Source organism: Coregonus clupeaformis, chromosome 6, assembly GCF_020615455.1.
Source record: "Coregonus clupeaformis isolate EN_2021a chromosome 6, ASM2061545v1, whole genome shotgun sequence".
Lineage (NCBI taxonomy): Eukaryota > Metazoa > Chordata > Actinopteri > Salmoniformes > Salmonidae > Coregonus > Coregonus clupeaformis.
In genome coordinates this window covers 23,369,066-23,385,080 of record NC_059197.1, presented here as the reverse complement: position 1 = coordinate 23,385,080, position 16,015 = coordinate 23,369,066, and the positions used below count along the sequence as shown (strand labels likewise).

Genomic DNA, 16,015 nt, shown 5'->3' with positions numbered 1-16,015 from the left:
AAAACAGATATCATCTTATATCTGCAATGTCGTGGAAGTAACTTGAAATGTGCTAAAAACAGAAAGTGGACACTCACCATTTAAACACCATTTCCCATAATGCACATTTTCCAAATATTATGGAAATTCCGGGTTACATGTGCTCGACTTCCCCGCCTTTTCACGACTCGTAGGACGTTGCGTACACAACACACTGGATGTTTCTACCAAATATACTTGCTTTATTCGCGATTAAATGTATTCTTACTTCATTTGACAGAGAATGTAAATTGTAATTGTTGCAATAATTCAACATTGCAGCCATGTTGCTTCCGTCTGACATAGCGCGGCTGGTTTTAGGTAAGTCTGAACTGGGTCCTGTTTGTGTTGCTAGCTAACCTGGCAACTAAAAGATAGCTGGCTATGGCAGTAGCAGTAAGCTAACTAACGTTAGATTGCTATCTGTAAGATCCTGCTGGTGATATTGCAAGGAGGGCTGCACTGTAGCAAGCCAAAATCTAGATGGTTTTGACTTACTCTTCGTGTGACATGCTGAGCCTCAAATTCAGCTACTCCCTTGTACACTGTTTTTACAGGATACCTGCAACAAGAGGGACTGTGTTCTACAAGCCAGGCTTTAATTCGCGAAAGCCCCAATTTGAAGGAGTACGCAGAACACAGCTCAGATGATGGAACTATTCCTGCTTGTGTGTTTGTAAGTATGTTGTCAGTTCAGACTTCATATAGCTGTGTTCAACTCTGTCATTCTAATGACAATATCTAGTTACAGTGAGTTATTTAGTGGATTACTTAGCTAGGTAGCTAATTCATGTGTCCCATTGCAGTCCCTCTTTGGAAAAAACCTGACAACCATTTTGAATGAGTATGTTGCTGTCAAAGCTAAAGGTAAGTGTAACCTCTGACCTCAACCACTTTCATTAAATGAGTACAGGACTTTCATGTGTTTGTATTGTATTCTTGGTTGTCACACTTCCCTGCTATTTCTGCTTAGAGACCAGTGAAGAGACTCAGATACCCATCATGATGACATCATTGTGGAAAAAGCTTGATTTCACACTCAATCAAATAAAGTAAGGACCTATTTTTACCTTTAAAACGGCAAAGAAAAACTCACCAACAGATTGCTGTGCACTTTCTGACATCTTCAATTCAACTTATTTATTTCCTTAGGTCTATGCAGAACTCCCCATCTGTTAGCCAGAATCAAAGACGTAAGTGCTTTATATAATATTCTTACAAGTTAAATGGTTATGCTCTTAGTACTACTTCTGAACTTTGATTTCATTGCCTCTTTGTAATGTTGTGTGGCTCAAGCAGTCAGTCAGAGCGCTGAACTCCATGGCTGTATGACAGGGGTCCCCAACTACATTCAGCCATGGGCCGATTTTTCCTTGAGCGGGGGGCCGACCTGGAACATAGTAATAAATAATTCGGAGTGGTTGTGGTTCCAGATTTTCTGGAATCAGACTTGCTGTTGCGAAAAATACGAAGATTTCTGCGCATGCAGGATCCACTAGCCTACCTCCTTTCAGTTGCTGATCAGTCACTTGTGATGCTGCCACTTGTTCACAAAACAGCAGTCAATAGCCATTTAATGTTCTTTTTTCATGGTCATTGCAAACATTGGCTAAACAGGAGGCAGACAGCTGGCTGTATGGCAGCATAACTATAAAGATTACATCACACAACACGCAAATTGTTTTGTACACTGCAAATTGGCCGCAAGAATCCCAAACGGAGTATTTGAGAAAAACAGAATAATTTTAAATCTTCATTACATTGGCATACGATCCAATATTCCTCCCTATTTATGCATGGGAATTCTAACTTCCTGGTGATTTTACAATCTTATGTCCAAGCAATTATATATTTTTTGCTCAGAATAACGTGGGGGGCCAAATAAATTCACCCACGGGCCGCCTATTGGGGAACCCTGCTGTATGACGTGATTCATAAACCTACAGTGAGGGAAAAAAGTATTTGATCCCCTGCTGATTTTGTACGTTTGCCCACTGACAAATACATGATCAGTCTATAATTTTAATGGTAGGTTTATTTGAACAGTGAGAGACAGAATAACAAACACAAAAATCCAGAAAACGCATGTCAAAATGTTATAAATTGATTTGCATTTTAATGAGGGAAATAAGTATTTGACCCCTCTGCAAAACATGACTTAGTACTTGGTGGCAAAACCCTTGTTGGCAATCAGAGGTCAGACATTTCTTGTAGTTGGCCACCAGGTTTGCACACATCTCAGGAGGGATTTTGTCCCACTCCTCTTTGCAGATCTTCTCCATGTCATTAAGGTTTCGAGGCTGACGTTTGGCAACTGGAACCTTCAGCTCCCTCCACAGATTTTCTATGGGATTAAGGTCTGGAGACTGGCTAGGCCACTCCAGGACCTTAATGTGCTGCTTCTTGAGCCACTCCTTTGTTGCCTTGGCTGTGTGATTTGGGTCATTGTCATGCTGGAATACCCATCCACGACCCATTTTCAATGCCCTGGCTGAGGGAAGGAGGTTCTCACCCAAGATTTGACGGTACATGGCCCCGTCCATCGTCCCTTTGATGCAGTGAAGTTGTCCTGTCACCTTAGCAGAAAAACACCTCCAAAGCATAATGTTTCCACCTCCATGTTTGACGGTGGGGATGGTGTTCTTGGGGTCATAGGCAGCATTCCTCCTCCTCCAAACACGGCGAGTTGAGTTGATGCCAAAGACCTCGATTTTGGTCTCATCTGACCACAACACTTTCACCCAGTTCTCCTCTGAATCCTTCAGATGTTCATTGGCAAACTTCAGACGGGCCTGTATATGTGCTTTCTTGAGCAGGGGGACCTTGCGGGCGCTGCAGGATTTCAGTCCTTCACGGCGTAGTGTGTTACCAATTGTTTTGTTGGTGACTATGGTCCCAGCTGCCTTGAGATCATTGACAAGATCCTCCCGTGTAGTTCTGGGCTGATTCCTCACCGTTCTCATGATCATTGCAACTCCACGAGGTGAGATCTTGCATAGAGCCCCAGGCCGAGGGAGATTGACAGTTCTTTTGCGTTTCTTCCATTTGCGAATAATCGCACCAACTGTTGTCACCTTCTCACCAAGCCTTTTGGCGATGGTCTTGTAGCCCATTCCAGCCTTGTGTAGGTCTACAATCTTTTCCCTGACATCCTTGGAGAGCTCTTTGGTCTTGGCCATGGTGGAGAGTTTGGAATCTGATTGATTGATTGCTTCTGTGGACAGGTGTCTTTTATACAGGTAACAAGCTGAGATTAGGAGCACTCCCTTTAAGAGTGTGCTCCTAATCTCAGCTCGTTACCTGTATAAAAGACACCTGGGAGCCAGAAATCTTTCTGATTGAGAGGGGGTCAAATACTTATTTCCCTCATTAAAATGCAAATTAATTTATAACATTTTTGACATGCGTTTTTCTGGATTTTTTTGTTGTTATTCTGTCTCTCACTATTCAAATAAATCTACCATTAAAATTATAGACTGATCATTTCTTTTGTCAGTGGGCAAACGTCCAAAATCAACAGGGGATCAAATACTTTTTTCCCTCACTGTATTTCCTCTGCAGTCCGCACACGTAATGGGATCGTGAATATGAGGGGGCGACAGAGAGCCTTGTCATCAACGCAGTCCCCCAGCTCTGGGTTTCTGTCATCGTCAGCCCCTCCGTCGGCCCAGGGCATTGCCAGCCCCCTCGACACCCCTCAGAGCATCCTGGGACACTCCACCCCAGTCTGCTACAGCTCCCAGCAGACCAGACCCTCCCCCATCTGCAGCACACAGCCCCAGATCCAAGATGGAGGACGTCTGCTCGTCAATGTGAACCGTAAGTAAACACAAATGCATCCATGAGCAGCAGTGTACTGGGGAAGGTTGTTACAGTAGGTGTATGGTGTATGTATATCACATCTCATTTTAACTGTCAATTGCTGTAATAATTATTATGGACATTAATACCAATTTATAGGAAAGGTTGTCAATAAAGCTTAATTGAATAATCAACACTTGTTTTTTTATTACAGGAGAGTCACCTTTGCAAATAATGGTTCCAGACAACCGGTTAACTCCAGGACCATTATCCCCAGGGCGTCGGAAATGGTAAGATAGTCATTGTCATCCATTTGTTTACTCCTTTGTAAGTTGTTCTTACCCGTGTGTAGATTGTAGGGATGTAACGATTCAACTATACGCATAGATCCCCTACTAAAATGTTTAAAGATACAAGTGCATCGGTCCGCGGACCCCAAACTGATCCAAATGTAGCATGCATCGGTCAGAAAATCGATTAAAAGTTTACGAATTGGCGGTTCACAATTTTTTTGTTGTTGCTCATATTACATTCTTTCTACCTTCCGGAAATACCTCACATCTTTGGTGACAACTGATGCGTCCTCTCCTTGTAGATCAATGACTGTCAACACAGTTACAGTGCCTTCAGAAAGTAATCATACCCCTTGACTTATTCCACCTTTTGTTGTTACAGCCTGAATTAAAAAATAGTTTTTTGTCTCACCCATGTACACACAGTGCCCCATAATGACAAAGTGAAAACATGTTTTTAAGAATGTTTGCACATTTACTGAAAATGGAATACAGAAATAGCTAATTTACAATGGAATACAGAAATAGCTAATTTACATACAGTGGGGAGAACAAGTATTTGATACACTGCCGATTTTGCAGGTTTTCCTACTTACAAAGCATGTAGAGGTCTGTAATTTTTATCATAGGTACACTTCAACTGTGAGAGACGGAATCTAAAACAAAAATCCAGAAAATCACATTGTATGATTTTTAAGTAATTAATTTGCATTTTATTGCATGACATAAGTATTTGATACATCAGAAAAGCAGAACTTAATATTTAGTACAGAAACCTTTGTTTGCAATTACAGAGATCATATGTTTCCTGTAGGTCTTGACCAGGTTTACACACACTGCAGCAGGGATTTTGGGCCACTCCTCCATACAGACCTCCAGATCCTTCAGGTTTCGGGGCTGTCGCTGGACAATATGGACTTTCAGCTCCCTCCAAAGATTTTCTATTGGGTTAAGGTCTGGAGACTGGCTAGGCCACTCCAGGACCTTGAGATGCTACTTACGGAGCCACTCCTTAGTTGCCCTGGCTGTGTGTTTCGGGTCGTTGTCATGCTGGAAGACCCAGCCACGACCCATCTTCAATGCTCTTACTGAGGGAAGGAGGTTGTTGGCCAAGATCTCATGATACATGGCCCCATCCATCCTCCCCTCAATACGGTGCATTCGTCCTGTCCCCTTTGCAGAAAAGCATCCCCAAAGAATGATGTTTCCACCTCCATGCTTCACAGTTGGGATGGTGTTCTTGGGGTTGTACTCATCCTTCTTCTTCCTCCAAACACGGCGAGTGGAGTTTAGACCAAAAAGCTATATTTTTGTCTCATCAGACCACATGACCTTCTCCCATTCCTCCTCTGGATCCTCCAGATGGTCATTGGCAAACTTCAGACGGGCCTGGACATGCGCTGGCTTGAGCAGGGGGACCTTGCGTGCGCTGCAGGATTTTAATCCATGACGGCGTAGTGTGTTACTAATGGTTTTCTTTGAGACTGTGGTCCCAGCTCTCTTCAGGTCATTGACCAGGTCCTGCCGTGTAGTTCTGGGCTGATCCCTCACCTTCCTCATGATCATTGATGCCCCACGAGGTGAGATCTTGCATGGAGCCCCAGACCGAGGGTGATTGACCGTCATCTTGAACTTCTTCCATTTTCTAATAATTGCGCCAACAGTTGTTGCCTTCTCACCAAGCTGCTTGCCTATTGTCCTGTAGCCCATCCCAGCCTTGTGCAGGTCTACAATTTTATCCCTGATGTCCTTACACAGCTCTCTGGTCTTGGCCATTGTGGAGAGGTTGGACTCTGTTTGATTGAGTGTGTGGACAGGTGTCTTTTATACAGGTAACGAGTTCAAACAGGTGCAGTTAATACAGGTAATGAGTGGAGAACAGGAGGGCTTCTTAAAGAAATACTAACAGGTCTGTGAGAGCTGGAATTCTTACTGGTTGGTAGGTGATCAAATACTTATGTCATGCAATAAAATACAATTTAATTACTTAAAAATCATACAATGTGATTTTCTGGATTTTTGTTTTAGATTCCGTCTCTCACAGTTGAAGTGTACCTATGATAAAAATTACAGACCTCTACATGCTTTGTAAGTAGGAAAACCTGCAAAATCGGCAGTGTATCAAATACTTGTTCTCCCCACTGTAAGTATTCACACCCCTGAGTCAATATTTTGTAGAAGCACCTTTGGCGGGGATTACTGCTTTGAGTCGTCTTGGGTAGGTCTGTATCAGCTTTGCACGTCTGGATTTGTGTATTTTCTCCCATGCTTCCTTGCAGATTTTCTCATGCTCTGTTAAGTTAGATGGGGAGCGGCGGTGAACAGCAATCTTCAAGTCTTTCCACAGGTTTTCAATGGGATTGAAGCCTGGGCTTTGGCTGGGCGACTCAAGGGCTTTCGCGTTCTTGATCTGAAGCCATTCCAGCGTTGCATTGGCTGTATGCTTGGGGTCATTGTCCTGTTGGAACGTAAATCTTCGCCCCCAGTCTGAGGTCGTTTGCACTCTGAAACAGGTTCTCATTAAGGATTTGCTTGTATTTGGCTCCATTCATTGTTCCCTCTATCCTTACCAATCTCAGAGACCCTGCCGCTGAAAAGCATCCCCATAGCATGATGCTGCCACCACCATGCTTCACGGTAGGGATGGTGTTAGACGGGTGATGAGCTGTGCCTGTTTTTTTTCCAGACGTGGCGCTTTGCATTTAGGTCAAAGAGATCCATTTTTGTCTCATCGGACCACACAATCTTTTGCCTTATGCTCTGAGTCTTTCATGTGCCTTTTTCTCAGGAGTGACTTCCGCCTGGCCACTCTCCCATAAAGCCCAGATTGGTGAAGTGCTGTAGAGACTGTTTCTTCTTCTGGCAGGTTTTCCCATCTCAGGCAAGGAACTCTGTAGTTCTGTCAGGAGTCATTGGTCGGACAGAACTACCCAGACTCTAGGCAGAGTCTGGGTAGTTCCATATTTTTTCAATTTCCCAATGATGGAGACCACTGTGCTCTTAAACTTTCAACACTCCAGAAATTGTTTTATACCCTTCCCCAGATACATTTGCCTAATCACAAGTCTATCTCTCTGAGAGCTATGAACAGTTCCTTGGACTTCATGGTATAGTTTCTGCTCTGACATGGACTGTCAACTGTGGGACCTTTATATAGACAGGTGCTTCTTTCTAAATCATGTCCAAACAATTGAATTTTCCACAAGTGGACTTCAATCAAGTTGTAGTGACAGCTCAAGGATGATCAAACAAAATTGGAAGCACCTGAGCTCAATTAGGAGTGTCCTAGCAAAGGGATGTGAATACTTATGTAAATTAGATGATTCTGTATTTCATTTTCAATAAATTAGCAAACATTTCTAAAAACATGTTTTCACTTTGTCATTATGCACTATTGTGTGTAGATGACTGAGAGAAATTGCTTTAATACATTTTGAATTCAGGCTGTAACACAACAAAATGTGGATTAAGTCAAGGGGTATGAAAACTTTCTGAAGGCACTGTAACTGTGTTGACAGTCATTGATCCACAAGTCATTTTGAATGCCAAACAACCCTAGGCAATATCAATAGCCTAGTCAAACTGCGCACTGTGCCCAGCTTCGCGCGCTGACCAACGGGAGGTACATCATTTACACACCGAAGTCAGCTCAGAGGGGCCCAGCTCATGAGCTCCATCAGAAGCAGAATGTGAATGTGTTTGAGTGAATGTATTTATGCAAGAAATGTTAGTGTATCGAACAGAATCGCATCGATTCGTTCTCTAATCAAACCGAATCGCACCGACTAGTATTGTTCCTGTAATGTTTTGAAGCCCATTTATCTAGATGCGTATCAAATCGTCTTGAAAGGGAAAGATGCACATCCCTGGTAGATTGAGTTATGACAAAATAGTAATCTTCCCAGTGACTCCCCCAGGAGGAGAGGTGGGGGCTCCAGTGGATCCGGTGGGACTGGAAGAGCCAACATGGCAGCCAGTAGCCTGACAGCAGAGCCCCAGAGTGAAGAGGCAGTCACAGAGAATTTCCCTGTGAGTACAAAACAAAGTTAATACTCTCTATTAAAAAGATGTTGCATTTGAAAAAACTACTAACCCCTGTTGACTGATATGAATTTATCATTTAATTGTTTGTATCTTTGCAGCAAATGGTGATACAAAATGCAAGAGAGAGGATTCTAAATGACAAGTCCTTACAAGAGAAGCTTGCTGAAAACATAAACAAAATCCTAGCAAGGTAATAATAAAAGTACATCTTCTTTTGTAACATTTTAACAGTACTGACTTCATTACTTATTACATTTGGCTGTTGAGTAGATATTTCTTACCTATGCATGTTTCTTTCTCTCTACTTGTAGTGATGGCAGTCCCCAGGCTTTAAAGGCATCATGCAGCACCATGGAGCCTGACCAGTCCATAGATGAAATTCTGGGCCTGCAGGTAATGTCATGTTCTGACAGACTTGATATACTTGCTAATTTCTCCACTTGAATTCAGGGAACATTGTCAGTCTTTAGTACATAGTGTGGATATGTGCTTTCTCCTGACATTTTACTCTGTGCAGGGGGAGATCCATATGTCTAATGATGTTATACAAGACATATTGGAGCAAACCGAGTCCGACCCAGCCTTCCAGGCTCTCTTTGACCTCTTTGATTACGGTAAACATGATGATTTAATCTAGATCATGTGCAGGATTTTGTTGCTCCTGACAATGCATGAAGTAGGCTTGGTGATTAATGTTTGACTAAGATTATATAAAATCACATTCTTACACTAAATCTCTTGATTCTTTGCATTAAGGCAAAAGCAAAACCAGTGAGGATACTGAACAAGGAGCTGGGAACGTGAGCAATACCACCACAGAGAATGGTGAGACTGAGACTAGGTGTATTGATGGCTCTCCTGAGACTGGAGACTCAGGTATGGACAAAGTCCTCATGACCTGTTGGAATTATATACTAAACAATGTTTGATGCTTCATCAGAAATCTCTTTCTGACAATGGGATTTCTCTTTAATTTCTCAGGCACTGGGCCTGAAGATTCGACACGAGGACAAGAAACAACAACTAGAGCGACAAAGTCCAGTCAAGAGCCCAAGAGTAACAAAACAAGGAAATCTGCACCTCCTGTTTCAAGCACTTCAAATGCAAGTCCTGGAGTCAGTACCAGAGGGTCGAGAAAGGGAGTTAGCTCAACAACTCCTGGAGCCAGTACCAGAGGGTCGAGAAAGGGAGCTAGCTCAACAACTCCTGGACCCAGTACCAGAGGGTCGAGAAGGGGAGCTAGCTCAACTCGACCGTCAGCATGTATCGATAAACTTACCGGCGCTGCTTCTTCTGCCGCCAAGGACTCTGATAGGATTGACTCCGGCTCCATCTTTGATCAGGATAGATCAGGCGTGGATATAGATGAACCTCTGAATACTCTTCCCCTTGACAGTATAGCTCCCCCAGATGTCTTTGAGCTGGTCAGACAGGAGAGTGGAACAAATCATCCGGCGTCAGCATGCAACGCAGGTTCATCTGAAACCAGTACGGTCACTGCTGTGAAAAACATATTGGGCAATGAGAACACCGTGGGGGCTGATGATGGACAAGTGATGGATAACCAAGCTTCACTTCTTAACTCTTCACCTGCCCTGTCCAATTCCATGCCAGTGCTGGATCAGTCAAACAAGGCTCCCATACAGGCCTCTAACCTGCCTCATAGGAATATGACCCCTCCCAGCACTGTAGGAATTTCACAACCTCTACCACAGACCATACCCTCTATGGCTGTCCCATCAACAGTTACAACAACAACCACTCCTGCTGCCCCAACCTTCATCCCAAACCCCAACCCTACAGGCAAGGAAGTTGACCCCAGTAAGATTGTAGCCCTGAAGATCATCATCAGCGATGAGCAGGAGGAGCCCTCCTGTGACTCAGCCCTGAACCAGGCTGTGTCCAGCATCACTGGGGACAGGATCCCCACAATCTTCCTCTCCTCCCCTACCAAGTCACCTGCTAAGGCCCCGGCTCTCAGTTGCGCCCCCATGGCTCAGGAGGAGACGGTGCAGGCGGTGACCAGCTTACAGAGGACAGAAGTCCTCCAACCAGCAGAGACTAATCCTCTTAGTGGGAAAGCAGGGGAGGTGGCAGCATTGGCAGGGACATCATCAGCGTTTACACAGCCAGGCTACTACTTTCAGCTGCCCTTTGATTCAGCCACATCCACCAACAGCTATATCTTAGTGACAGATACAACAGCCACAGACCACCAGTCCAACAAGGTGATGTTACCCAGTGGCGCCCCACAGGTACAGACTGTACCCCCCACCACATATGCTCTGGCCACTCCACCCTGCTATTCCCCTGGTAAGACAGCGTTTAAATACTTAAAGATGCACTATGCAAATATCGCACAAATTTCAGTTTGTGACAAAATAAGCAAGTATAGTGTAGAGAATCATTGTACCATCTAAACCACTGTGAAATATATTTTCCATATCCAAAAATATTGTATTTTCAGCTGTTTGAAGCTTGTGTACAAAACCCAAAATAAAAGACGCAAAAACAAAACTTAAGCTCGGGAAGCATAGAAATAGTGCACAATAGAACAGATCTACCGCTTCTTAGACTTGCTTTCAATCAATTGACAGATCTATAACACACGTTTCTGTGTGAATTTGGTCGGGTCGCTCAGAAAGTTACATATTGCAGCTATAATATTTTGTTCTTGAATCATAAAGCTATAGGTCATTTCCATGTAAAAGGACCAATGAGTACCAACAGATGAAGTTCAAAGGAGCATGTCAAATTGGGTGTCAAATGAAAGCTGAGTCTATTATTCATTTTATTAAGACATACATTTTCTGACCATTTTCCATCCTATAAATTTGGAATAAGCAAAGGCTTTGATTTCTGGTCAAACAGATGGAAAAGAAGTCTTAGAAAACATCTACCAGTATAAGTCTTAAAATGTATTAGAAATATATCAAAACACAATAATGTTAAAGAAATTACCCCTGCCAACATTTGTATGTCGTTTTGGAGAAATTGTTCTGCTTTCTGTAAATTTAAGAAACATTGCCTTGTGGCTTGAAATTCCGTTACCGAAAACCCACATCTTTAAGATATTTTCTCATTTCTCTCCCTCATGAGGAGGGAGGATAATGGAAGTTCACAGAAGTGACAAGTAAAGGTAGACCTATCAATTAGTTATAGTGCTTATACTGGTATCAATTTTCTTTATTAAGTCATTAAAACTCGACTTTCTGAAAAATCGGTAATGGAATTTCTGCTATTGAATTGGCTACAATGGGAAATCAAAGTAGCACAGTTTGGTTCACAAGTTTGAACAGTACAGTAGAGGTCAGTAGAGTATAGTTCACGAGTTGAGTAAAATGTACTGTACTGAACTCTACTGTTCTGTGCTGTACTCTACTGACCTCTACTGTGCTGTACTTTGATGTCCAAATGTGTGAAACATTGACGTCTATTATTGGTTCAGATTTGGACCGGACCAACCAAATGTGGTCTTGTTTGGGGGCAGAGCTCATTAAAATAATAGCCAGTGTGTAGAATACCCAAATATGCAAAGGAGGATATGGCATTACACCTTTGTGTACCTATTTAGGATCATCACCATGAAGGGAATGATATTCATAATTATGTACAGATCAGGGATCCATGATGAAATTCCGTTACCACAATTCCGTTACCGGGTGTAAAACTGTAGTTCAATAACCAAAATATCTATTTTTTCAAAGTCAATGTGCCATTACATAGCTGACATCATTCTTTCTGCAGATATCGTTGAATCTTAATTCAGAGCATATATTTACGTTTTTGGAAAACGTGGACACATAAAAGGATTAGTGTTCAGTTCTCCATAATGTCATTGTCTGTTTACTGTTATCCTGTTATTTTGTTCAGAAATGTTGCTTGCATGTGCATTTCAGGAAAAACGGGAGCTTCTGGATCGAATATGGTTACAAAGCAGGTCCAGGGGCAATCCTCTGAAAGCACTGGGCAGCAGAGGGTAGCAGTTAGCTCGAGCCCCAGCCATAGGAGGATGCTTTGCTTTGATGGGTCTGCTGGTAAAACTTCCACTCAGACCAGAACAACTGCCGCCTCCTCCAAAGCTCCAGCAACAGCTACTCCTGTATCACCTTCTGTCCAACAGGTGGAGAAAGAGATACCTAAATCGGCCTTTGCTATCTTGGGGAGCAGCAGGCCGAAAAGGAGAATAGAGACTGTAAGATGCACGGACAACACTCAAACATCATGGACCGGAACAGAGACCGAGAAATCCTCCACTGTCCAAAAGCAGAAAGAAGCTGCGAAAAAGACCCCATCAAAGAGGGACGCAGAACAAAATGCTAGAGGTCAAAATGCAAGTACCAGTAGATTCCAGAGTGCTGGTAGCAGTCAGACTGATGCCTCACAGTCAGAGTCCAGGAAGATATCTCAATCAGCAGACAAGGACGATGGTGGAACAGAACCTAAGGATGCCCAGAGCTCCATGTCTTCTTCCTCTGATCACAGACTGAGATCAGGGAGCAGGAAAGAGAAGGAGGACACAAGTAGACAAGAGCCTACTGAGAAATATCCTGCCAAGGAATGGGAGGGACGGACCGAGAAAATATCTTCTCAGGACCCCCCTCATGTCACTGCCAATAAGGAGAATGAGCTGGAGGGTGGCAGGCTAGAGCAGCAGCCCATACCAGCACCAAAAGAGTTCAGCCCGGCCCCAGTGGGCTCACAAACCCCTGTCCCCCAGGCTAGCTCCAGCAAAACCCCCTCCAAGACCAGCCCACTGACCAAGCAGGCTGCCGAAATGCTCCACGACATCCAGGGTCTAAACCCTCCCTGCACCCCTCCTAAGAGGCCAGGCATGGGCTGTCCGGAGCTGCCTCTTCCTCGGACCCCTGGCCGTCTCCAGGAGTCTCTAGACTGCCCCAGGACCCCTGCACGCCAGAGGCTGGGCAGAGACGGAGAGGGCACCCCCAGGCACCTGGTCCCTCCCGCCACCCCGGACCTTCCCTCCTGCAGCCCAGCCAGCGAGGCAGGGAGTGAAAACAGCATCAACATGGCGGCCCACACACTGATGATCCTATCCCGAGCCGCCATCGCCAGGACGGGCACCCCACTGAAAGACAGCCTGCGCCAGGAGGGGGCTGGAACAGTGACCCCTGTAGCCACCAAGAGCAAGAAGCGCAAGCAGCCCGAGCCCTTGGCTAGCCCGCCAGCAAAGAAAGATCTCTCAGGTTCATCTTGCAGTAAGAAGAAAGCAAAGGTGCGCAAAACATACATAATTTTCTATTCAAGCTGTGTATCGTAATCTCTCCTGAGGTTCATAATTGAATGTGATCGAATCAACCCAATCATAGATATTTGACATAATGTCCTGCATTAAATGTGAACTCAGTTTTCTTTTTGCTTGTGTTTGTTACCCCTCAGAAACAGCAGAAACTAATGGATTCCTTCCCTGATGACTTGGATGTGGATAAGTTCCTATCTTCACTGCATTATGATGAGTGATGGGTTGAGTTATAGCAGTTGGACAGTGAGATGGGAATCTCCCAAACACTACCTACCTGCCCTCCAGCAAGAGAACAAGCCATCATTTAGTGTCACAGTGCCTATGGTTAACCCATCATGCCTTTTAGGAGTTAGGCACCTGTGGTCTATTGGAGCATGTCCTCAGATCTTATTTTGTCTTTGTATGGTCTATGCTTGTAGGGCTTGTCCTACACCCTTGTACTTAACAACTAATTATACATGTGATGTATGTACTGTATAGAAATTATTGCAGAAATGCTAGATAGAGAGCACTTTGGTTCCATGCAATGACTAATGTTAAGAATGGTTTCCCAATCTTGTTGTATTTATAATTTCAAGAATACAACCCTTTCCTTGGTCAATGTTTGACTGTGTCTAAACTGTAAATGATCCACTTACACACTATAGCTGCATTTAGACAGGCAGCCCAATTCTGATCTTTATTTCACTAATTGGTCTTTTGACCAATCTCATCAGATCTTTTCATATCAGCCCTTTTTCAGAGCTGATCTGATTGGTCAAAAGACCAATTAGTGACAAAAATATCAGAATTGGGCTGCATGTGTAGACACAGCCTAAATGCAGCCTTAGTGTTGTGTAAAGTACGTTTCTGCAGATGTTTTCTTTTATTAGTGATTTTTAAAATGAAGAATCTAAGTAACCTTGATGTTCTTGTTCTAGAAAAATCTAGTTCCATTTAATATTGTCTCTGTGCAGAAAAAACTGACCGGTTTTCAGTCCAAAGCAAAGCATCACTATCAGAATACATAGTCTGATAACACTATAACCAAGTTAATATTGCACCATTTTATTCACTCAAGTCAATGACTACTAAATAGTAGGCCTATATCTCACAGTGATGGAAGAATCTCCACTGCCACTAATCCTAGCTTATAACAATTCCACACCTAGCCGAAGTAAGACATTCAAGCATGTTAAAAGGGCAACTGCACCTAAAAATTATCTTTTAGTATTCGTTTCATTAGTCCATTGATATTGTCCCACAATGTTTTGCATGTCAGCAATCAAGTTTTCAAGGTATGCAACTTTCAAAATACAGAAATCTGGCCTGCAACATACTGCGGCTTGGTAAGCAACTCCAGTGTATAGTGTCTGATAGAAAGCAGACTGAACCAGGTTTTCCTCTAGGAATTTGCCTGTGCTTAGCTCTATTCTGTTTATTTTCATCCCCCAAAAAACTCCCTAGTCCTGGCAGATGACAAGCATACCCATAACAGCCACCACCATGCTTAAAAATATTTAGTGTTATTCAGTGATGTGTTGGATTTGCCCCAAACATAATGCTTTGTATTCAGGACATAAAGTTGATTTATTTGCCACATTTTTTGTCGTTTTACTTTAGTGCCTTATTGAAAACAGGATGCATGTTTTGGAATATTTTTAATTCTGTACAGGCTTCCTCTTTTTCACTGTCATTTAGGCTAGTATTATGGAGTAACTACAATGTTGCTTATCCATCCTCAGTTTTCTCCTATCACAGCCATTGAACTCTGTAACTGTTTTAAAGTCACCATTGGTCTGATGGTGAAATCCCTGAGCGGTTTCCATCCTCTCCGTCAACTGAGTTAGGAAGGACGCCTGTTTCTTTGTAGTGACTGGGGGTATTGATACATCATCCAAAGTGTAATTAATATATTCACCATGCTCAAAGGGATATTCAATGTCTGTTTATTTTTATTTTTACCCATCTACCAATATGTGCCCTTCTTTGCGAGGCATTGGAAAACCTCCCTGGTCTTTGTGGTTGACTGTTTGAAATTCACAGCTCAACTGAGGGACCTTACAGAGAATTGTATGTGTGGAGTACAGAGATGAGGTAGGCATTCAAAAATCATGTTAAACACTAATTGCACACTGAGCATGCAATTTACTGACTCGAGACATTTCAGCTTTGGGACGAATTGGAACGCCGACTGCGAGCCACGCCTAATTGCCCAACCTCACTAATGCTCTTGTGGCTGAATGGAAGCAAGTGCCCGTAGCAATGTTCTAATGTAAAACCTTCCCAGAAGAGGAGGTTGTTATAGCAGCAAAGGGGGGACCAACTCCATATTAATGCCCATGATTTTGGAATGAGATGTTCGACGAGCAGGTGTCCACATACTTTTGGTAATGTAGTGTATTTGGATAACTATTTAGCAGTCTTGTGGCTTGTGGGTAGAAGCTGTTCAGGGTCCTGTTGGTTCCAGACTTGGCGCATCGGTACCGATTGCTGTGCTGTAGCAGCGAGAACAGTCTGACTTGGGTGGCTGGAGTCTTGACAATCCTAAACCACATCCTCCGAGCATGTGCAGACCAGCTGGCTGAAGTGTTTACAGACATATTCAATCTCTCCC

General features: G+C 43.4%; 1 protein-coding gene across 3 annotated transcripts; it reads left to right on the top strand.

Annotated features, from left to right (window-relative positions):
• Positions 1-158: 158 nt before the first annotated feature.
• Positions 159-14,020, top strand: LOC121568014 (protein NPAT). 3 transcript variants are annotated; one of them, XM_041878495.2, is made up of 15 exons: positions 159-339; positions 576-694; positions 825-885; positions 992-1,070; positions 1,171-1,211; positions 3,580-3,837; positions 4,034-4,109; positions 8,030-8,141; positions 8,255-8,346; positions 8,468-8,549; positions 8,674-8,770; positions 8,913-9,032; positions 9,138-10,469; positions 12,056-13,392; positions 13,557-14,020. In XM_041878495.2, the coding sequence occupies exons 1-15, from the start codon at positions 303-305 to the stop codon at positions 13,635-13,637; spliced, it is 3,924 nt and encodes a 1,307-aa protein (XP_041734429.2). In that variant the 5' UTR covers positions 159-302; the 3' UTR covers positions 13,638-14,020. The 3 variants fall into 3 exon arrangements, with proteins under 3 accessions (XP_041734429.2, XP_041734430.2, XP_041734428.2); XM_041878496.2 differs by having other exon boundaries at positions 8,018-8,141; positions 8,913-8,981; XM_041878494.2 differs by having other exon boundaries at positions 8,018-8,141.
• Positions 14,021-16,015: the final 1,995 nt, after the last annotated feature.